Genomic DNA, 23,816 nt, shown 5'->3' with positions numbered 1-23,816 from the left:
CCAGGAAACATGGAAAAGGTGCCAAAATGTGGGAGGAAATACTTGCAAGGCGTAGATCTCACAAAGGGCTTGCAGCCATAATCTATAAAGAGATCTCGAAGCTCAATAATGAGGGAAACAACCAAACCAACAAAATTTGGTCAAAGCATTTGAGTACACAGTCCATGAGAGAAGATGTGCAGACCGGAAACCATCACGTGAGAATACGTTCAGAGTCGTTAGGAGGAGAGTGCAACTTGCACACCTGTTAGCAGGACTGAAATTTAAACGCCCAAGGACGGATACCACACGTAGGTGAGGACGTGGAGGGATGGGAAGTCTGGCACGTGGCTGGCGGTGATGTAAAGTGACGTGACCAGTCTGGCCAGTCCCTGCATTAAACGCACAGCCACCCTAAGACGGAGACATCCCGCTCCTTGCTTTGTTGTGCGCAGAAGCCTTGGTGGCAGCTGCTGTCCAAATCCTCAAACAACCCGCCTGTGCATCGACGTGGGACTGTTAGATACGTGGGATGTCAGGGCTGTCCACGAATGTCGGGCACACCCAGCAACGTGGGAGGCACTCCGCCTGACGAGAGAAGAGTACGTTTCCTGTGGGTCGCAGAGCAGAGTTCTCGTTCTGATGAGGTCCGATTCAAGATTTCTTCTTTCCTGGCTTGTCCTTGGTGTCGTTTCTAAGATCTCCGGGTTTCGTTCCAGGTCAGGGCGGTTCCGTCCCGTGTCTTCCTCTAAAAGCTTTCTAGGTTTCCCGTTTACACTGTCACCTGTGCCACGTGGATGGGACGTGGGTCTCCCCGTCTGCGAGCCCCTTGCACTCCAGGCTCCGCGGCGAGCCAGCCTTTCCGGGAAAAGAAGGAAAGGTGGCTGTGGACAGCTCCGCGATGGCAGGCGTTTGTGTGGCGGTCAGGGCCGCGCGGTGGGGAGGGCCCGGGTAGGAGCTGTCCTCGGAGAAGCGGGCGCAGCCCCAGGCCAGCTGGGAGCAGGTGGGGCCCGACAGCACTGGCCGCACGAGGGGCCCCTTCCAGGCCGACCCGTTCGGAAGGGGGTGAAGTGGTTTCCAATTAGTAACACCCTCTGACACTTGGCGACACGAATTTAATTTACAGGTGATTTTATCAAAATCATGATTTCACTTATCGAATGTCATTAACCAGCACATTTTTTAGATACTCAGATGTCCCTTTAGTTCCAGCCAAATCCGGAATTGCTTTTTGGCGGGTAAATTCCGAAATGTCCTCTCCGCCCAGTTCGTCAGAACATTCAAATGACCTCAGGTTCTGGCAGCTGGGCACAACACTCAGGCGTCCGCCTGCCTCACCTGGGGTGCGTCCGGAGGCACATCGTCCCCGGCCCACAGGGCCCACCTGCTTGAGCCGCTCGCATTAGGGCCGTCGGTCCCTCCGTCCCCAGAGCTTCGTGGCTTCCGTGTTGCTGCTGCGTCTGGTCCGCATAGACCTGCGCGCAGGACCCGCGGGCCGGCTGCCTCTTCCAGTGCGCCGTGGCCCCGGAACAAGTCCAGGTCGCGTTAGGGTTTTGTCCAAAGCAAGAGCAAACGAGTCCAGGGAGGGATTTAGGACTCTTCACATAAATGAGGCACAGGAAGTCTCGTGTGGGCTGTTCGGTTGTTCCCAAGTGTCTGGGTGTGGCTTGCGGTTTCCTGCAACCACGTCTCTGTTCTTGTATTCACTCTGCCGGTGGGGCGTCCCCCACGTGCCACATACTTCCTTAGATGTTTTCATCCGGGGAAACTGAGGCCCAGAAAGGTGCCTTCCTCCACGGGGTGGCCGGGCCCGGCCAGTCCCAAACGTCCCTTCTCGCTGGACGGGCAGCTGTGACGTAGGTTTTCTGGGTGTCACAGGTAGCGTGAAGTTACAGAGGCGTTTTCACCAGTCCTCACCAGTGTGCGTGTGCACTCACCTGAGAGAGATTTTCTGCCCTTTTAATATTTTTTGAATTTGTAGGAGACTGAGAAGTAACCTTGAGTAAGTCACTTAACTTCTTACTGATTTTCTTTCCGACGTGATTGCTATTTCGTGTCCTGGAATGGTGCCGTGACGTGTAATTAATTGATGTTTGTAAAGCACTTGACGTTGAAATATGCACCACGTAATTTCCTTAAATGCTTAAATCAATCTTCCAGATACATTTTTAAGAAATCTCAAGCTTGCGGTATTCAAAATGAAACACATCAGTGAGAGTTTTGTGACACCACGTGGAGTAGGACAGATAGGATTTATGTCTCCTGAAGAAAATAAGCCCAGAGGACGCGAGAGAAAACCGAGCGAATGTTAAGTAGCACTTAGGTGAGATAGATTTATGGGGTCATTAAAAGGTAGTTACTGGTTCGTTACCAGAAGCACCAGTTTAATTGCACAATTAGGTTTCAGATTGTTTCCGTCGTGTGCAGGAAGCTTATTGGAATTTCAGTTTACCTGCTATGGTTTTGGTCAGATTTAGGTTGAAACGGTCAACCTAATTGTGTAGCTTATGTTGATTGTCCCTAAATGCGCAACATCTCCACAAGTGACCTGGAGGGGACTGGCCTCTCTTCAGGTGTCTTCGCTCCCCTCGCCAGACAGAGCGTCAGGGCAGTCAGGTGGGACCACACCATCTTCAGGCCTCCTCTGAATTCATGTTCAAATCGAGCTTTACTCTTAAAGTGTTACTCGTTTGGTTGGATAATCTCTGTACTGTATTCACCAGTGACCTCACAATTAAACTCATTTGATACATTTACAAACTTTCCAGAAAGGTCTGATGACCATTATCCTGATACTAGCATGTGATTTCAATCAGGCTTACTGCTGAGTTACGCAAGCGTCGCATATGTGATGGTTGTCCGTGTGTGTTCAAACCCAGAAATGTGCCAGTGACCACTTCGTGCTGCTGGTGGGTGCGCTTGGGCTGGCGGGAAGGGTGTGTGGAGCCCACGTCTAGTGTCCGGGAGCACTTTCCGTCCAGCTGGGCCTGTCCCTCACCGAGGGTCAGGTTGCTGCCCCGTGCTGGGGCGGTGGGTGCCGAGAGCGCCCGGCCAGTGCCACCTCCCCGCCGGGCAGAGTAACTTGGCGGGTGCCGGCGTGGGCTGCGCCGATGGCCGTGGGGGTTCGTGGCTTGAGCTGCAGTCGGGGCTTCCCGGAGCACAGCGCTCCTGAGAACCCGCTGCGGAAGGCAGGTATGACGTGGAGTCCTACGCACGTGGACATGTTTGCCTGTAGACGAGGAGCAGAAGGCACCGCCTGTGCAGATCGTTGGCACTTTTACAACAGTCGTTTCTGATCGCGGGGGTTTTGCGACTCGCGGACTGATGTTAAACTCCATTGCTAAAGACTGTTTTCTTGAAACTAATGCTCTTTTCTAGTCCAAAACATACACGTGCAGCTGGCAAGGAGAAATGCTGTGTTTCACGGTGGATTTCGCGCTGGGATTCACCTGCTCTGACAGCAAGACGAAGGTAAGGGGTCAGCAGGCGCTGCCGGGGGCCGGGGCGACGCGCTGTTACGGTCAGAGGCACGGGCGTCGGGGTTGTGCCCTCACGGGAGCCCTGGCTACACGGTGCCCGCAACAGCACCCGCGCCATCAGGGCTGGGTTTCCTGGGTCCTGCTCCAGGGAAAGACCCCCCCCCCCCCCCCGCACCGAGGGAACATTAACTACCGCCTGGAGTAAAACCAGAACATCCTGGTGCGAGTATGGCCCCTGTTACTGGTGGGCTCATCGGGTGCTGGTTCCCCAGATGCACAGCTGTGGCTGGTTCCCCTCATCCTGGATGTAAACCCGCGTCCTGAGCAGCTGTTTCCACCAGCACCTCTGACAGGCCTGAGTCGTCACCTTAGCCAATTATTTCGTGACACAGCATTTACAGTCTTTTAAAGTCCAAGCTGCTCGTTCAGAGCGCAGGGCTGGGAGAGCACCAGCCGGACCAGCACTGTCTGTGCCTGGCCTGTGGCCTGCAGTGGGTCGGCCCTGAGCCAGGGACACCTCATCTCCAGAACGTTCTCGAGGGTGTGTTTCCAGACCTGCGCTCTAAAACCTTTGAATACTCTCATCTACGAAGTAATCCCTGCAGCCCCTTCAGGAGCCCCTCGCAGCTCCCACGGGGGTGGGCTTGTGCTCAAGGACGTCTGGAGATGTCTGGGGGCGTCTCTTATTGTCATGACTTGAAGGGGAGTTTCCGCCAGCCTCTAGTGGGCAGAGGTCACAGATGCTGTAAAGGCCCGCGATGCCCAGGATGGCTGACAACAGTCAGGGGTGCAGAGCGGGAGCTGTGATCTAAGTGGGGGGCTCCCGGCCGGAACCTCACTGTCGCCCTCCTCGCAGGAGCACGGGAGGCTGGGTGGAGCTTTGACAACAGGGGTCCTGGTGCTTAGAACAGCAGCAGTCTCCATTTGCAGGAGCACTGAATGCAAAAAGGATTCCGTGTGCTCCATCCAACGTCAAGGCCACAGCGAGGCCGTGCACAGACCTCCGTGGACAGGCTCTGTGCACAGAGCTCTGTGGACAGATCTCCGTGGACAGGCTCCGTGCACAGATCTCTGTGGACAGGCTCTGTGCACAGAGCTCTGTGGACAGACCTCCGTGGACAGGCTCCGTGGTACAGGTGCCGCTGCTCGGCCTTCAGCCAGGTCTGCGTGACCTCCGTGCTCGTGTCCTTGCTATGAGCCACTTAGCAGCTGGCCTGCAGCAAGGAGGAGCCGTCAGCCCCGCTGTGAACTCATCTTTCTGGCCTCATGCTCCACGAAATCCTGGGTTCCAGGAGATCGGAGCCGAGACTTCGCAGCTCTCACCTGAAGAGCAGTTTCGAGTCCTCCCTCTGCCCCGTCGAGGCCCCGCGTACCCTTCTCTGGCTGCGTGTGGGAGTGTCATCTTGGGGGACGGCCCCCCCCGGTAGGGGCCCTTGAGCTCGCCATCCGTCTGTCTGTCCATCGGTCAGAGGAGCCAGGCACAGGGTCTTTATTAGCTGCAGGCTTTTTTTCTATTAAACAACAAGAACTTACAAAGCACATCTCATGTCTGGAGAACCTTAGCAAACAGTAGTAACAGGTGACCATCCACCTTCTTCTTGTTGGTTCCAGAGAAACGAATGGGGAGTGATTTGCACATAGCCCCAGGTGGGAACACGTCCACGGGATCGAAGGTTTTCACCATCTGTGCTCCGGACCGTGTCTCATGCTCTGTAGCAACAAGTGGCCTCTGAGTGGATTTTTAAGTCTTATGGGCAGAGAAAGGAGCATTGACCATAAGATGCTGGCCGCCAGAGTGCAGGAAGGAGAAAGTCGGGGTGGCGGGTGGGGAGTGTGGCCGTGGACGCCTGGAGCCCAGTGCACGGACAGAGGCGGTCCGTGTGCACAGACTGAAGGATGGGAAGGCGGATTCTGGTAAGTTATCACATGCTCAGGGCCGATAAGAAAATTAAGCAAATGTCTGCCTCTATATACATAGAGTATTTAACGTATGACTAAGTATGAATTAAGTAAATGAGCTCCCGTTTCTAAAAAACTGATTAATTTCATTCTTTTTCAGAATGTGCTCTGGAGATTTAAATTTTCTCAGCTTAAGGGATCTTCGGATGACGGAAACGCTCGCGTAAAGCTACTGTTCCAGCATCCAGACAGCAAACAAATAGAGGTGAAGGTAGGGAACCTTGTTTGTGCTGCCACCGGCCACGTGCCACGTGAAACCTCAGAGGTCAGAGGATGAACACGTCAGTCCCACGTGCCACTGCCTCCAAGCCCAGATGGCCAGGACATCACTACAGCCCGTGGTCTCTCTCAGAGACACTTCTTCTGTCTTGGGGTTGTGAGCCCTGAACCATGTGAATTCATCCTACTGAAAATTAGAAGCTCCTTATAAATGTCAGTAGGGAATCAATATTTGAAAATACATGAGGGGCGCCTGGGTGGCTTCGACGGTTGGGCACCTGACTCTTGATTTCTGCTCAGGTCATGATCCCAGGGTCGTGGGATCGAGCCCCGACTCAGGCTCTGCATTGAGCATGAGAGCTGCTTAACATTCTCTCCCTCCTCCCCTCTCCCCTGCTCATGCTCTCTCTCAAATAACAATAAACAAACAAACAAATAGGAGCGGCCAAATTGGAAGGAAGAGCTTTACAAACAGCATTACGCACAATTCAGATGATGACCAGACTGCACTCAATTAACAGGTGCTTGGACACAACCTCCAGACTCATCATGCTGAGCGGTCAGCTTACTGTCCACAAAGGATGGGTTTTTCCATGTTTAACGTACACGTGTTGTCACCCAGTTTTAATGGAACTAGAGACAAACCAAAGTGTCAGTCTGATGCGCTATAGAAAAAGGAAGAAAAAAACAAAAATATGGGACCCACGAGCACATGTTGTTTGGAAACAGATCCAACAGTTTGCCTGGTTTTCTGATGAAATTAGGACGCACCACACGGGACACAGCTAAATCCAAAAGTCAGTTTCTAACATCTTTTTGTTGAGTTTAATGAAATAATGTTCTGTGTCTACTTTTTTTTTTAATTTTTTTTTAACGTTTTATTTATTTTTGAGACAGGGAGAGACAGAGCATGAACAGGGGAGGGTCAGAGAGAGGGAGACACAGAATCTGAAAGAGGCTCCAGGCTCTGAGCTGTCAGCACAGAGCCCGATGCGGGGCTCGAGCTCACGGACCACGAGATCATGACCTGAGCCGAAGTCGGCCGCTTGACCGACTGAGCCACCCAGGCGCCCCATCTGTGTCTACTTTTTAAGTACAACTGAAATTGTCAGAATCTGTTGACATTTTTATTTTCGGGGAGTGATAAAATCACAGCCTGAATGTAAATGCTGTCTAGGCGCGTGGGTCATGAAGTGTGTGACAGGGCAGTGGAGGGGACAGCCGATCTAGGACAGACACAGGAGGTGGCTGCGATGGAGGGGTGTGGAATCCGGGGGACTCTAGCCACCAGCAGAGAAGGGATCCCGAGAGCGGGGGGACTTGAGATAATTTTACGTTTGTGTCTGGCATTTTATCTGCACTGATATGTTGACCATGGGTCACGTTACCACTCCTTCTGGATGACTGATATATTGGCCTTTGGGGGGCAGGGGAGGAACGAGCAACATTTCCTGCTTAAATCCCGCAAACCTCCTAACCCAGCGCGTTCCGTGGGAGTGTGGGCGATGCCTTGGGAAGCCAGTCTGCAGCGGGATTTCACACGGTGGGTGTTCTAGCAGCGTCTGCTGGAGTACCTGCTGACGTGGGCTCGTGCCTTCGTAACACCCAACCGCATACGTGATGTCAGAGTATGCTTTTGGCGGATGCCAGCTCTCAACAGATCAAAACGCATCTGTTCTCATGCGTTAACGTTTAGTGAACTTTTGGTCGTCTGTGTTAATGATGGGAGGAGCTGGGAAATCTGAACCAGACAGTGTGAGATGTGGCACATGACTTTGGGGCAGGCGTTCATCTCAGTATCTTGGCGGCATGTGTACAGGCTGGACACGTTTCATTTTCCTCCCACGAGGACAGAGAGACCTAGGAGGTGGTGGGTCACAGGGGCGGACACACGCTCTGAAAGGCTGGGAGCTTGGACGGTTTGCAGGGCTGCCTTCATGATAACAATACAGTTGGAAATCTGAAAACCCACCTGCACTCAGAGATGAGAGGGAGACACATAGAAAAGTCCCAGCAAACCCAACTGAGCACATCTCCACCTGACCTGCCCCTTCGCAGACCCCGAAGCTGCTGACGGCCTCCCCGAGCCTCCCTCCGGGGCAGCAGGGCAGAGACGAGGGCAGGTGACATAGGGAGCCCATGGGCACGTTGCTTGGGGCCCTGGCAGGGCCGTGTGCGGTCCGTGCAGGTGACGACCGAGTGAGAGCGGAGCGGAGCAGAGGGCCTCCCATAGCGGGACGGGGGCACAGCAGTTGTCGACAAACCCCCTTTGAGCCGACACTCCACGTGTATTACAGGCCGTGAGACACAGAAAAGGTTGGAAAGACCGGACGGGGAATCTGGATCTCAGGAGAGTTCTTAGGGTCAAGGCTGTGTTTAAACAAAGAGCCCTGGGGACTGACCTCTGAATGGAGAATTTATTTATTTATTTTTGCTTTTGCAGATACTGGGTGTGAGCACTGTGTGCCTTTTCTTACAAGTCAGGAACGGGTAATTGCCTCCCAGAAAATTATGTTCGTCTTAACCGAATTTTCTGGTTAAGGGAGTGATAACCAAGGAATGAGTTTTCCCTTATTAGTCATTGAAAATGTCTCTGGACCCTTTGGCTGGGGCGGTGCCCCAGCCAGCACGCCGTGAGAACCGGAGGGGCGCAGGGTTGCGGGCACAGCGAGCACTCTGCACCCCTGCGCGCAGGTGCCGGACTCCATGATGCTCCCGCGGCTCCAAAGCTGGCATCGCACCTCTTTCTGACGACAAGGTTTGCCTGTCCTCTTCCTGCCTCCTTCTCCCGGAAAAGCCGAGGTGAAGGAACTCGTCTCCTGTCGGCTCCGAGGCCGCGTTCCGCGAATGGGCTGCGGGTTAGGCCCAAGTCAGGAGCGTGCCACAGGGGACACAGTGCCCCCCCCCACCCTGGTTCCTTCGTCCCGACCTCGCCCTGGTGGCCGCCAGTGCGCCTGGCGCGTCTCTGTGATTCCACATCTGCTTCTCGGCTGAGCCGCCAGAAGCAGCTGGACGTGAGCTTTTTAACCGGCATTTAATCGTGTTCTCAATTAGTAAGTTCACGAAGAAGGAGCAAATCGGTATTGACGGAGCCTCCAGAGACACTCACAGAAACTGTTACCAGTTTCCAACGAGGAAGGTGCTCGAATTATCCCTAAAGTAAAAGACTCGGGAGCCCGAGCCACCTGTCCGCACACATGGACCCGGGCCTCTGGCCGCGGAAGGCAGGGCGCGGCTCCACGGACGGTAGGTGCGTCCTCGGGAGGAGGCCTGTGGTGACGCCTCCTCCCCGGCCTCAGGGCGTGGGCCAAACATGCCCCAGAAGGAAAGACGAGGGCGGACATGGACGCAGGTCTACTTGAGGCGTCTGAGAGCGAGTAAAGGAGGTTGCGTTTCTGAAGCTGAAGCGTGGCTGCTGAGCTCCGTGGCCAAGAGTGTTGGTGCCACGGCATTTGTCGTCCATACAGCTGACCCGGTGGAGTGGAGAGCGGACAACGGAGGGAGGGAGGCACGTGGACGGGCCACGGGGTGTTCCACGTGATGGCGTGAGCAGGAGGCGCCTGAGCCAAGCCGAGGTACATGTGCCCGCAGCCCCTTCCAGAATGTCTGTGCTCTTGTCTTCCACAACCTGTTCTCAGGGACGGGGACGCTCGAGCGACAGCAGGCTCACCCGCTCTCTGTCTCTCTTCCCCCCACGCCCCCTCGCTCTCCCAACCTCCCCCTCTCTTCCTTTGTCCCTCCCTGTTTCCCCTGCACCCTCTCTCCCCCTAAGTCCCTGTCTCCTCCCTTCCCTACTCCCCCTCTCTCTCCCAATCTCCCCCCCCCCCCAACCCCTTTGCTGCCCCCTCGGCCTGCTGAGTGGCTCATCCCAGAAATGAAGTTGCCTTCGGCTGCGCGTGAGGTCAGCGGGCGCTGGCAGGTCGGGCCCGGGATGTGGAGCTGGTGGTGCCTGATGGTGCGTCCGACGCGGAGCTGGGTGGGGTAGAGAGTAGGCGGTGGGAGAAGGGGGAGGCGGGGGCGAACCGCTTACAAGCGGCGCCAAAACAGGAGCCCAAATTCCAGGAGGGCGAGCGAGTGCTGTGCTCTCACGGGCCTCTTCTCCGTGAGGCAAAGTGCACGAAGGTCGCCATAAAGGACAGACAAGCGACATGCTTTATACGTTACGATGGTTGGAATAAAAACTGGGACGAACGGGTCCAGAAAGCGGAGCACTCAAACACGTGGACTCCAGTCGGCAGAAACAGCGGGAACAGGAGTGGTGTGCAGAGGGGAGACGAGAGGCACTGCCCCGGGGAAGAAGACGGCCGGCCTGCGGCAGAAAAGCGGTCAAGTGAAAACCAAAAAGAACAAACAGAGAACACCTGGAAATGGAGACACCTCAGCCTCCTCGCAAGAAAAGGGCCCGAGCGGATCCTACCACTCGGTTGAGAATGAGGAAACATCCATGAACAGAGTTGAAGTGAAAGTAAAGATTCCCGAAGAACTGAAACCACGGCTTGTGGACGGTTGGGACTTAATTCCCCGGCAAAAACAGCTTTTATCTTCCTGCCAAGAAGAACGTGGATTCCATTCCAGACGATTATGCAAATTACAAGAAACCTCGAGGAAACACAGATAATAAGGAGTCCGCTGTGAACGAGGTGGTGGCCGGGATAAAGGAGTACCTCAATGTGATGCTGGGGACTCAGCTGCTCTACAAATTTGAGAGGCCGCAGTACGCGGAGATGCTCGCGGGCCACCCGGACGCGCCCACGTCCCAGGTGCACAGGGCACCGCGTCCACCGAGGTGGTTTGTGCGAACCGCAGCCGTGTTGGCCTATATGCCTCTGGATGACAAGAGTCTCGCATTGTTGCTGAATTCTCTTCATGATTTCCTAAAGTAGCTGGCAAAGAATTCTGCAACCTTGTTTAGTGCTAGCGATTATGAAGTCGCCCCCCACCCCCCGCCCCGAGTACCATCGGAAGGCTGTGTGAGGCGAGACGCTGACACTCTGTTTGGCTTTCTGTAAACACATCTTTGTTCAGTCCTCCTCTTATACAAATGATGTTCTTTGCAAACGTTAGTGTACAAGAGAATTGGTGTCTGCTTTCTGTTTGATCCTAAACAGAGAAAATAAAAGGGGTTATAGCCCCTTTTTTCCTTTTTTTTTTCATTTCAAAGTCACTACCAACGTATTCAGTGATGGACAATGAGAGACATACTGTAGTGTTTCATTGCCTAGACAACAAAGCTGCTTTCGAATGCTGCTGGTTCTATCCCTTTGACACCATGCAATTTTATAATACGTGTTAATGCCGTACGACAAACTGCTCTGACTCCTAGTGCCAGAGGTTCAATTCAGTGTATATACCTGAACATGCTCATCTGTCTGTGCTCCTTTTTTTGTGGTGCTTAAAGAGCCCATCCTGCAGGCCGTCCATGCTGTTCCTTAGGCATCGTCCCTTTGCTCCGATTGTTGAAGAATGGTGGCCTGTTTCATGGTTTTGTATTTGTGTCTAATGCACGTGTTAACATGATAGACGCAATGCGTTGTGTAGCTACAGTATTCTGGAAAAGGCAATCTTTTAGGAATTGTTTTTCAGATCTTCAATAAATTTTTTCTTTAAATTTCAAAGAGAAAAAAGAAAAAAATGAAGTAGCCTTCAGGGGTCCAGGTGACGTCCTTGTCTTGGTTTTGAGCCCGTTGGGGGCCACGTGTCCGGAGCTAGTGTTCACACTGACGGAAGATGCAGTTGAACCGAATCTCTGAGCGGTGCAGGGAGCCGTGCCCCATCCCTCAGGCCCAGCGCTGTGGAGAGGACGTCACCAGGGCAGAGACGGCGGTCATGTGCCGCTGGCACTCCGCCCCTGCGAGCCCAGCTGTGGGGGGGGCTCCGTGAGGGCGGTAGGTCTGGGGGCATCACGGGACCCCCAGCACAGTGTTGGACGCCTGCTCCTGGAAGGCTCCTGGCGCCCCAGCTTGTGGCTGCGGCAGCCCAGTGAGGAGCACGGGACTCTCCAGCTCACCTGCCATGCTTCCAGCTGGGACGTCATCGCACTCCCATTTCCAGAAGAAAGGCTGTGGCGAACCTGCCCGTGGAGCGCAGCCAGCTGGCCCACAGCCACCAGGGCACCTCCACGATCCGCGAAACGCTCGCTCCCCCACATGGGGCGAGTAGGGTGTGCCAGCCACGGTCCCGCTGTGTCCAGACTTAAGACCGGCCCCGGCCTGACCCCCATGAAGCCACCCCGGCTTCTCGTCCGCTGGCCTCAGTCTGACCCCGTGGTCGTCAGCTCCCCCTCCAGGGAAGCGGTAGCCTCCCTGTAGACTCCATCCGGAAGACCTGGGTCCAGCGCCAGCCATGTCCACGGGCCTCTTGCTGGAGCACAGATCTCCGTTAATGTCGGGACCTGGGGTGAATGAGATAGTCGGGACTAGGGACGGACAACTATGTAACGCACAGTGCTGCACGGCTCGTGCTCCCAAGCCCATGGCGGAGGGTGCCAGCGTCACAGAGTTACTGTTTCCTAAGAACTTTCTGTCCCATTAGACTCCCTCTTCTTGATTATGGCTGCGCCATGGTGACGGCCCTTTCCTTCGAGAGGTTACATAACTGTAGGTGCCATTCCAATGGCCGTAACAACACCGGACCTGGGTTCCTGGCATTGGGAAGCCTGGTTCCATCTGTGGGTTGTCACCCACACAAGCATCTGGCTGTCCATTAACGAATGCTCCCTGCAGTTAGCGGTTTCTGGAAGCTTTGCTGATGTGCACGTCCTTTTTTTCAAAGTAATCAATCTCTATACCCAACGTGGGGCTTGAACTCACAACCACAAGATCAAAGTCACATGCTCCCCCCTACTGAGCCAGCCAGGCGCTCCTTGTACATGATCTTTTCGAGGAGACTTGAGAGAGTGGGCGTTCTCTCTGCCACTTTCTCTGTGGAGGGAGGATGTCATCATGGCTGTGGACATGGGGAAACTGAGGCCCGGGGTGCTTAATGTGAAGCTCACGTCACTCAGCTTCTATACGATAGAATGAAACGTGTGCACGGCCGTCCCCTCCACCTGTCCCCAGCACTTCCCATGATGCCCCACGGAAGCCCTGTTTCCAGTAAACACGGGAGGGGAGGGTCCCCATCCCTCACCCCCCACCCCGAGTCTACCTTCTGTCTGCGTGGATGTGTCCCGAGCACCACGCAGAAGTGGCTTCGTGTCTGGCCTCCTTCCCTTAGTGGCACGTGTGCAGGGTCCATCCACGTGGGACAGATGAGCAGTGTCCTGTTGTGTGGACACACCATGTTGTGTTCAGCCCCTGTCCACAGACACATGGCTGGTCCCGCCTTCCAGCTGCTGCGAGCGCTGGTGCACAAGCGTGTGCTCGGCGGTTCTGGGCGTGTCCCGGGGGCCGCCGGGCTGACTTCCCACCAGCGCGCGAGAGCTCTGTGTCCTCCCCACCCTCGCCCATCTGTTATTTTCTGTTTTGTGAAATCCCAGCCCCCTCGTGGGCGTGAGGCGGGGTCTCCTCTGGTTTTTATGTGAATGTCCCTGATGCCTAGTGGAGTGCAGCATCGTTTCTGAGGTTGTTGGCCACTCGTGCACCTTCTCTGGGGAGATGTCAGTTCAAGTCCTTTCCCATCTTTTAGGAGAGCCGTGTGTCTCTCTCTGGTTGAGCTGAGCGAGTTCTGTCTCCACACATGCTGGGTGTTAACCCCACATCAGAAACACGACTTACGGGTGTTCTCTCCCGTCTGTAGGCTGTCTTCACCTTGTACTCCCGTGAAAATGTCCTTTGATGCCAAAAGGTTTCAATTTTGATGAATCCAGTGTGTCCGTTTTCTTGTTGCCCAGCAACCGAGTGTTAAGCTTCCAAGTCCACACTTCATGGTGGCTCCAGAGTGGCAGCTCCCGTGGGAAGGTTCTCGTGGGCAGGCTCCTGCGTGGCGGTTCCCTGGGCAGCTCCAGTTCCTGACTCAGCCTGCAAGCGTGTGCCGGGGTTCACAGCTGGTTGTGTGCTGTCCTGATGGCAGCTCGAGGCCTCCGGGCAGCCCGCCTTCCGCTCGAGCACAGGCTGCTCACGTCCCAGAGGTAAGAGAATCTGCACATTGCGAGGAGTAGGTTATTTTTGGTTTCTGATTTTTAAACTGGTGGGAACAAGAGGAGGCCACGAATACAGAGCTGCACCCGGCCTGCTCAGCGAGCTGCATCAACCCACAGTGACGACACCACGGGAGCCCACGGGCTTTCTTGGAAGGGGCTCAGTGACCCCTGGTGGCTCCTCTCTCCCGAAGAGTCTGAGTGGATTTCTAACAGCCGTGGCGTTACCAGTGCCGTGAGCCGCTGACGGGGCTGCCCCATCACCTTATGGGAACCCACGGCTGCCTTTGGGATTTCCAGACGCTTCCTTTGCAAGACCTTGGTGTAAAAAATAAACTGAAAGAAATCAACTTGCCTTCAAACTCAGACTTTCCATGTTCATCTCCCACGAAAGGAGCCAGTCCCCGGGGACAGGAATTTGATCTGCCCGAGCTGCTCTGAGTTTCTGGGGCTGGAGGATGGGCTTCTCACAGGTCCTGCTTCCCCACCAGCGGGTCCTGCACAGGAGCACACTGGTGACACCCAGAGGGTTGGGCCGTGACAGGTGGTGCGGGCACTGAGCAGAGGCCAGCGCCCCCGGAGCCCAGCTCCCGCGACACCCCGCCATCGGCTGCTGACAACGACGGTGGCGGGGACCCCACGCCAAGCGGCCCTGAGAGCCAGGGCACTGTGGCCCGCAGGAAGGTGGACATCAGCACACCACCGCCTGCAAGAACAGGAGCCTCCTGTCCCCGCCCCCGCTCAACAGAGGACAGCGCTGTCTCCTGGTGACGGCCCTCCCGCTCCTTGGGAAGACGGGACGTTGCTGCAGAGGGCAGATGCCGTGCCTTGCGTGGGGACCTTCTCCATTGGTCCCTTGTCTCAGGGCCTCCCGTGTGCAGGGCAGGGGGTGGATGGAGGCAGACCCGGCGTGCAGGTGGGGCAAGTCAGGAAATTCTGCACAGACAGGGATCTGCCGAAGGCCACACAGCGTCCAGCTGGATCGGGTTCACCCCTTCCTGCTCCAGGGGTCTGTGCCGAGGCGTCGATGAGCTGCTGTCGTGATAGGAGGCTCACTCACTTCTGAGGCTGCATCACCTCCACCAGAAACTGTAAAGGTGCAAAAAGGGGTTCTATAGCCGCTGCCCCCAAGCACAGAGCTGTGCCAGCAGGTGGCGGACCCTTCTGGAAACAGGAAAGGAAGGAATGAGAGGGAGCGTGTGCAGGAACAGGGGGCCAGGGATGGGGCTTGAGGGCAAAGGTCGGTGTGGCCGCCCGGGCCTGGGCGTGAGGACGCGGAACACAGAAGCCAGTGCGCTGAAGGCCACCAGCTCAGGTAGCAGGAATGTAACTTAAGTGGGACAAATGTGGTTTTTAAGGACGAGCTGCACCCATCGGTTCTGCCTGAAACACAAACAGTGCAGGTGTCATTCAGCCTGGCCCAGGCCTGGGCTGACACGTCCCTCTTCTGAGCCTTCAGAGGACACTGTCCGGCCCTCACCGCCTGTTCACATGGACGTTGGTGCCCTGGCCGCCCTCACGGGGCTGGGCTACGGACGGTGCCCACCCAGAAGGAGCACAGGCTTTCTTTAAAAGGTGCCGGGGCGCCTGGGGGCTCAGTCGGTTGAGCGTCTGTTGATTTCAGCTCAGGTCATGATCTCACACTTTGTGGGTTCGAGCCCCATGTGGGGCTCTGTGCTGAGTGTGGAGCCTGCTTGGGATTCTCTCTCTCTCTCCATCTCCCTCTTCTCTCACCCCTACTCATGATCTCTCTCGGAAAGTGAAAAAAGAATTTAATGGGTGGATGGGTGCTTGTTGTAGCTGAACAGAAACAGACTTCGCGTAGCGTCTGTGCACCGAGCTGTCTTGTTGGGTCTTCCCTAGTGAACCTTCATGTGTCAATAATAACAGCAGGTGCCGTGCGCCGTTATTCACCTGCGCACCTGCACAGGGGCATCCCCACCGAGGCCCAGGTGCCAGTGCTGGGGTCGCCGGCAGGGCACTTGCTGAGGATCACAGACGACTGGTTGTGGAATGAAAGCCAGGACCCGGGCAGCCCCGCCTCAGAGACCATCTCCTCCGTCCACGGTGCCTCCTCCGTGTTCGTCACTGTGTGGACACCCGGCCGTGTGGAGCGGTGAGCACAAGTTGACCGTGTGTCTGGTCAGTGGTCTAAACACGGGGCCTGCACATCCTGAGTTAAAGAAAGAACCAGCCTGAGCCTGTGAATGACAGAATAGGACCCAAGAACCGGCCAGCCCACCAAGTGCTGTGGGCAAGTGACACAAGCCCATAGCCTGGGCCCATGTCCCCCTCTGTAATTGTCCCCGGTCCATTAAGGGACAAAGGTCAGACTCACTGGCTGCCCAGGATGAGGCCTCTTGGTTTCTGTATTTATTTTTTTTAGTTTTTTAAATGTTTATTTTTGAGTGAGCGAGCGAGAGACAGAGTGGGAGCAGGGGAGGGGCGGAGAGAGAGACACACGCAGAATGAAAGCAGGCTCCGGGCTCCCAGCTGTCAGCACAGAGCCTGAGGTGGGGCTCGGACTCACAAACTGTGAGATCATGACCTGAGCCGAAGTCAGACGCTTAACCCACTGAGCCGCCCGGGCGCCCCATCTAATACACTTATTTCTATTTTAGTTTTCTATATTAATTTCACAGGGAAAACCTTTACCAGCTCTGTGGGAAATTCACTTTGTTTACGCCTAAGAGAGTATGTGTCCTTGTCAGAACACGGGAATTTCCAAATAAAACACTTCTAACAGCAGAGAAAAGGAGGTGCCCTTCACAGCCTGGCAGCCCCCCTTGGCACGTGTGAGCCCCTGTGGACTTGCTGCAGGCTCGAGACCACACTCGTGCAAACAGCCTTCCCGGAGCAGACGCTCGGCCTTCCAGTACGTGTCCCTGGGGGACAGACACACTCAGAGCTGTTGGGAGACTCAGACGTTCTCAACGTCCTGGCAAGGTAACAGTGCCGAGCTTTCACATAAATAAAACTTAGGAAGTTATCATTCTGCTGTTTGCCGAAGAGGAAAAAGTGGCTTCAGATATGAGCCAGAGAATCAGGCTTCCAGTGTCAGGAGGGGAGTCACAGAGGACGCGGCAAAGGTCACGGGGAGCGCTTTCCTCGAGGAAGAGGGGGACCCAACAGAGAACGGGAGCGGTCGGCCCGGGGATTCCCAGCAGGGTTGGAAGGTGGGGGCGTGTGTCAGGGGGGCACTTTGAACAGGTCTCCGTGTGACCCGACGGTGGACGGGCTGGACTGTCCCCTCCCCGTCCTCTGCCATCCCAGGGAATCACGGCCTCCGTGAGACTCCCTCTTTCCAGACCTAACCTGCCCCCCTCGGATGTTTGGGATCTTGGTTTTCCCACGCTCTGCCGGGTGACCCCTCACCTAGGACTCTGTGGTGTCTGTCCCTGTCTGCCGGGCGGGCCTGTCACCCTGTCGCCCCTCCCCTGGGAGCAGGGCTCGTGCCCCACCCCGTCCTTCCCACAGGTGGTGATCTCTGTCCCGAGGGTGTGGTGCAATGTCTCCCCATCACACTCTGTGTGCGGTTCCGCACCTGCCAAGCTCTGGGGCCGGGCTGTTCCTCACGACTCCGTCTCATCTCCAGTCCCACCTGTGTGCATCTCAGGACGATTACAAGGTGCATCTGTTATCCCAGATGTTCGTCCTTGTGTTCTGCCGGCATCCGTTCCCGTGTGGCTTTGCTCACTAGCCCCATAGCCTCTGTGTTGCCTTCGTGGGGAAGGGACAGGCTGAGGCCCCCGTGGAAGTGCCACCTGCGTGTGGATCGCTGTGGCCGAGTGGAAACTGTCCTCTTAGATGGTGGTGGACGTTCAACTGTCCCCTTGCACAGGGTCTCCGATGGCTATTAGGGAAAGAGGGCACCTGACGCTGGCCACTGGGCTTTGGAAGGGACGTCCGTCACCTCAGACACTTTCTGACAAATGCCACTGATTTGTGCACCGAGATGGAAATACGGATAGCGATGTGATTTCTACTGGAGGAGGTTTACTGGGGACACACAGGTGATTCTGACATCTGTACACTGATTGGACGCGTCACTCTTGCGATCGATGCCGCAGGCCTGGAGCAAGGACTGAGGAAGAAGAGTTGTCTCAGCTCCGGGCGACCTCATGATTCACATCTGGAATTCACACATGGCTCCCTAAGAAGTTTTACTTCGTTAAGGAGACGTTCTAGGTATTAAAACACTCAAAAGTTGATGATTATATAAGCTGTGAGTCGTAGTCCAGATCATTATTTCGGCCACCGTGAGATATTTAACAACGGTTTCTAAAGATCTAGGTCATCGGGACAAACATGCCCCGAAGAAAGGCGTGGGCGAGGTGCTGGGGGCCGGCGGACGGGCCGAGTGCAGGCGAGTCCATCCCCAGGCGCGTGCGGCCTGGCTCTCGGGACCTCAGCAATCTTGTCTGTAAGATGCACACGATTTGCACCTGACGGTGCTGCAGGATGTGAGTGGGAGTGACCGACGGTGCAGGAGGACAGACGTGCCTGAAGGACCGGCTTGAGGGTCCGCACAGCCGGGACAGTGTCACGGGCGCTGCAGCCGCCGGGGAGGGCCTTCCTTCTGCGCCCTCACCGAGCACTCAGTCCTCCCTCCGTGTCAGTGACTTCAGGCGCCTCGTGTAGGGGAATCACACAGGGTGTGTTCTCTGTGACCGGCTCGTTCCTCTCAACCTCATGTCCTTAATCCCTGTTGAAGCAGGTGGGAGTTCCTTCCTTGTAAGGCTGCACATGCTCTGTTGGGGACAGACCCCATTTCCTTCATCTGCTCAGCTGAGTGGGCCTCCACAATGCCCCGTCCTCAAGTCAAGCAGATCTGAGAGACAAAGCACGCAGCATGGCACTCCAAGAGACACGACCTGGTGGACTCGGGGGCACGGCGACCCCCCCCCCCCAGTGACCCGCACCTCCTTAGCACCTGTCACCGTCACACAGCTCGGGGAGGCGCTGCTCTGTGCATACCGTCACGCTTCCACTTCTCCCCCAGTGTGGGCGGCTCTCCGTGGGGAGCTGTCCGTGGGGGGGGGGGGGTTCTCTGTGGAGGGTTCTCCCTGGCGGCTGGGGGGGAGGGGCTCCTCCGTCGGGGGCTCTCCGTGGGTGGCTTTCCGTGGCGGCTGTGCACGCTGGGCCTTCACTGCCTGGCGGGCATGAGGTCAGAACTCCACACACGACTGCTCAGGTCGATGAGTGTCACCGGAGAGCCTTGCTGGTGGCACGTGGATAGGACACCAGCCGGAGGTAGCTGGGTCTCTGGCTGCAGGTTCACGGGGCGCCTGCTTACTCGGTATCTGGAAAACCTAGAGTGGAGGCTTTAAATTGGTTCCTGGATTTTGACTCCGTCGACTGTGGTTTTGTGTGGAATTTACTGGTGTGAGCAGAGATTCTGTGTGTGCCTTCGACACGTGGGGCCAGAAGGTATCGATGTCGCCCTCCGCGGGCCTTCGTGCTGGAGGTGCCCGGCTCCTTGTTTCGGCGCCGTGCACTTCCAGACAAGTCTTCTGGGAACTTGAAAAGCAGTTTCCAATTTGCAGATGTTAAACCAAGACCTTGAGGCATATCGCGTGGACGTGGCAGCTCTTCTTTTGAAATGTCCCTTCAGGCAGCTCAGTAATTATGACTTGTAAATGCAGAAATTGTATTAGGTTTGTGTGAGATTTGCAAGAACCTCGTGTTCCTTCTAGCGAGAGACTCGTTAGTTCCTCTCCTCCGGGAAGACCGCCATGACTGAGTCCCAAGGTGTGGGCACCACTGGCGGGCTGGCTTGGGGTGAGGTCTGCCATGAGGTCCAGGCAGCTTCTAGAGCCTGTGGTGACGCGAGGGCTGCGGAGTGAGGTGATTCCTCAGGAACACGTAAGTGTTAGGACGCTGTCGCAGGAGGGTGCACCTCGACCACTAAGACACCTTGCTGGTCATTACTCAGAAAAGGTGAAAGTAAGCAGTAATCAGTCATGCGGCTGTCAAGGTACAGATTCATTTGCCTGTAAAGAAGGAACTTAATCCAAAGTGGAACAGAGAAAAGGGGCCCTTCTTGTTCCTGTACCTGGAATTGGTGGCTCCGAGCACAGGGACCTCATCGGCCCATCTGTGGGCAGGTGCCCCTCTGGGCGGGGTTCACCTTCCTGCAGATGCCCTCCGTGCATCTCAGAGATCCTGTCTTCAGAGGTGCGGAAAGGAGTGGGTCTGTGGAATAGACGAGCCAGCCTGTCATCCTGGACAGTGACATGGCTCCTTCTGAGGCCGCGTCCACAGTGTAGAGCACAGGGGGTGTAGACAAGACTTAGTTAAGCTGTCAATCGGGTAGCAAGCATCTTAAAAGGGATTTTGATGTTTTCAACTATTTTGGAACTTTATCGTGCCAAAGTAGGAGAGAAAAAAGTCAGAGTAATGCATTTAAAGCTTTCTCTCCACGGGTAGAATGGGGGTGGGGAGGGCAGCCAGAGAGGACACACATGTCACCATCAGCAATGTTAGGACACTGATGACCCCGTGGCAGCTCACTCGTGCGGGTCCGTGGCTGACGAGCGCACTGGAGGGTCGTGGGCACCTGGGTGGGGCTTTCAGGAACAGGGAAGGCCGTCTGTGACTCCTTTTTGTTTCAGGTGCATCTGGGATCTTCTGCATGGGGACGGAGGGACCCAGGAGTTTGAGTGTTTTTACTTTTATTTTCTTACCTGATGGGGCACCTCTGTCTCTGTAGGAAACCTGCCCCTTGGGCATCATTTCCTCTTTCTCCTGTTGGGCTGGTGACAGCCTGAGGGTGAGCCACGGTCCCGCCTGTGCCCGGGAGCCCCACGCGCTCTGCTCACCCGCTGCTGGCGGTTCCTTCCACGAATGGTTGCACACGCACAGGCATACACACGTGTGCACACATAACATATGCATGCACAGGCATGCGCACACACACCACGGCTAACGCACAGTGGTCAGTCCTACTGAATTCTGAACACCAGGAGCCCTGCTATGCTGAGACCCCGTCACAACTTCGCCTAAGCACCAACCGGGCCAGGCGTCAGTGGGGCCTGAGTGAAGTCACTCCGCCCGGTCAGGAGCCCACAACCTGATGCAGACGGGGTCCGGGCGGCACCCAGAAGGGGCATCACCTGTATGAGATGCAAGAAAATGAAGCCGTCAGCCCGATCTGTCAGGGGTCCCTGCAAAACAAGTAGTGTCTTCCTGTTTGTGTCCCGTGAGACCGCAGGTGTCTGCTTTGACCTCAGTCCATCCTTATTCCATGTGTGTTTGTACTTGAGTGATTTTCTGGGAGCTCAAAAAGCGTAGAATCTGTTACGTGTTTTTGTAATGTGCTTTTCTAAGACTCACAGCGTTTCATTTTATCTTCTTATTCTTCTTCCAGGAACTCGAATTCCCGGACCTGACAGCCGTCCTGCACTGTGTTCACGCCTTCCTGGCAGCAAAGGTGGCCTCAGTGGACCCCGCATTCATGGACAGCCAGAGCTTCGCGAGGAAAAGTGCTTCTGCTGAGCGCTGAGCATTAAATTATTTTCTTAAGAAATGACTCTTTCCTGCAAATATTACAACTCTGTGTGATTTTATAATGAGCCTCTAGTTGTGATACCAATAAAACGTGTCACTAGTTTCCAGAGACGCATCACGCTTCTTAGATCTGAGAGGCCGGGGCGCTGCTGGGTGGAGCTGCGTTCACACACGTCCGCGTCCCGGGAGATGATGCACCTCGCGGGCCTGCCTCGGAGTCAGGCCACGGTGGGCTCTGCCCCGCGCCCTCTGCCTCCCACATCACTACCCTCTAGATTGTATTTTCATAAAATGTGAGAAAATCCTGAGAATCCCCTGCTTTACTGTCCTCAGACAGGGAAGCGTCTTGTCTTCCCTTTTTGTCAAAGAGGGCTGAGTAAGGGTGTGGCGTGAGAAATGAGAAGTATGCGGGAAAGGAAATTAGTTTCAGTACTACCTTTTCATAAACTGTGTAATTCCATAATGCATCACTTAAATGCTAATTTAAAGGACTTTCCTAACCTGTGAAATACAGCCTTTATCATGGTTTCCTTGGTTTTTGTACTGTTGACCACTTCTAAGAAGGTCCGCTTTCTGTTTCCGCCATTGAAAGCAACTTAATGAGGGAGGCAGACTGTTCTCAAAGTCCAGGTCACAGCCTCCTTTCTCATGGCTGTGAGGACAGGAAGCACATAAGCCACCGGGCTGTGAAGTTCCGGAAAACAGTTCTGGGAAAACAGGCACATGTTTCCTGCAGCTGCAGGAAAGCAGGTGTGCAGTGCCGACAGCCCCATGGCCCCGCGGGTGTGGACCTGAGCGGCTCCGTCAGTTCCCTGCAGCCCACCCACCTCTCGTCGGTCGGTGTTCTGGAAGAAGAACCGTTTTGGTTTGTAATATACATCAAATATTTATAATCATATATTAAACACATAATAACATTTAGGTGTTTGAAATGCATCTCCCTTCTAGAAGATCTCTGTACATAGTATGTGTATCATAGGTATTATATCTAGAATTGCCTTTTACATTGCAAGGGGCTCTGTGGAAAACTAACAGCAGCAGACGGTTTAAGGTGAATTTTAAATAATACTCCAGAAAACGGTGTTCACAGAGCACGAGGCAACAATTTCCTCTGCAGACGTCTGTTCCCTTGCTTTACGTCACACTTCCCATCAGTGTCAACATTCGCGGCAGCAGGAGTAACACTTCCACCTGAAGACCAAGTTACAGCCCTCTGTGGCGTCTCCTCCGTGGGGGCGTGCCGGCCTCCACATTTAAGGGTTCTCCGTTTCCTCGCCGGAGCCAAAGAGTCTAAGCTCACTCAAAACTAGAAGGTATTCTTCACCAGAGTGAAGAAATTTTGAGGATTTTTTTTTTTTGTTTATTTTCATTAAAACCAGAGATTTAAAAAATGTACCTTTACTGGATAATAATGAACGATTAACATTTTCCCAAGAAGATTTGATGCTAAACTTTATTTTTGTATTTGTATAAATATACAATTCTTTGAAAAGATGCACAACTTTTTAAAAATTAAAAAACAGCAAAAGTCTTTTTTTTTTTTCCTGAAATGAGCAGTGGCCATGTGCCCACTTGTCTTTCCCTTTGCATTTCTGTGCACCTGCCCAGTGGCCACGGGAGTCGTCCCCGCCCTCACGTGGCCACACGGGTCAGGCTGCTCAGGCCCCTGTGGACCAGTGGGGGGTGGGGGTGGGACGACAATCATTGCTTTGGTTTGGAAACAGGACTCGTCAAAGGCGGGGCCTGCTCCTCACGCCAGGCTGTCTGGGTGCTGGGTCAGAAATTATTTTCATTTGGGATGTGCAGCTAACCTTAAAATATCAGTTTTGCATTCTAATTAGGAATTCTCAGTAATTCCTAATTGTCAGTAACCATCCTAATTAACAGTGGGAATCATCTGCTGATCTCGTGTGCAAAGTCATCGGTGCTGGAGACCATGCTGAGGGCCGCACACACACGACCCCTTTCAACTCGCTCCCTACCTGGTACAGGTCTGACTTCGTTCTCACCATGAAGGTGAGGGAACAGGCCTCAGCCCAGGTCGAAGGCCGGGCTATTTGTGGGGCTGGGTGAGCCGAGGCCCTGGGATCCCCAGGCTGAGCCCCCCGGCACGGATTCCGTGGAGCTGGTGAGACACGCTTCAGCCCAGGGCCTGTGGAACCCCAAGGTCGTACTTTGTCTTTGCCTGTCCCTGGAGAGTAGTAACCGGTATCTTCTAAATGTGGCCTGTTTTCCCTTTGTTCCATTTTTGTACGTTTTTCTATCCCATTTCAACAGTAACAGCAGAAAACTTGCCCGGTGACGAAGTATTGTAGTCAAAGTGGAAACACATCCTCTTGGAAAGTATCTCAATCCATGCCGTGGATCCTGACCCAATTTACAATCCACACGTGGGCATCCGGCAGGACGCTGTTGAGTAGGTGCATCCCGTTAGTGACCCTGCTAGCTGAACATTCATCTTGAAGGTTTATTAAGTCTTGGGCGGAGGAGGAGGAGGAAATGTCCGTCATCCTGAAGGCAAGGAAATGAAATGACAAATACATCATCACCAGTGTCTCAGAGGACATACCGCGTTGGTCTGTGACTGGGGTTCG

General features: G+C 54.8%; 1 protein-coding gene and 1 pseudogene across 1 annotated transcript in view; both read left to right on the top strand.

The window, feature by feature from the left end:
* Positions 1-21,323, top strand: part of SNTG2 (syntrophin gamma 2) — a 125,126-nt gene extending 103,803 nt beyond the window's left edge. The window contains 3 exon segments of the mRNA XM_030311738.1: positions 3,358-3,450; positions 5,518-5,628; positions 21,083-21,323. Of these exon segments, the coding sequence (XP_030167598.1) occupies positions 3,358-3,450; positions 5,518-5,628; positions 21,083-21,217 (339 nt within the window). The 3' untranslated portion in view covers positions 21,218-21,323.
* Positions 9,643-10,610, top strand: LOC115511169 (annotated as a pseudogene).
* Positions 21,324-23,816: the final 2,493 nt, after the last annotated feature.

The sequence above is a fragment of the Lynx canadensis genome, chromosome A3 (assembly GCF_007474595.2).
Source record: "Lynx canadensis isolate LIC74 chromosome A3, mLynCan4.pri.v2, whole genome shotgun sequence".
Lineage (NCBI taxonomy): Eukaryota > Metazoa > Chordata > Mammalia > Carnivora > Felidae > Lynx > Lynx canadensis.
The sequence above is the reverse complement of the archived record's forward strand: the minus strand, read 5'-3'. Positions and strand labels throughout refer to the sequence as shown.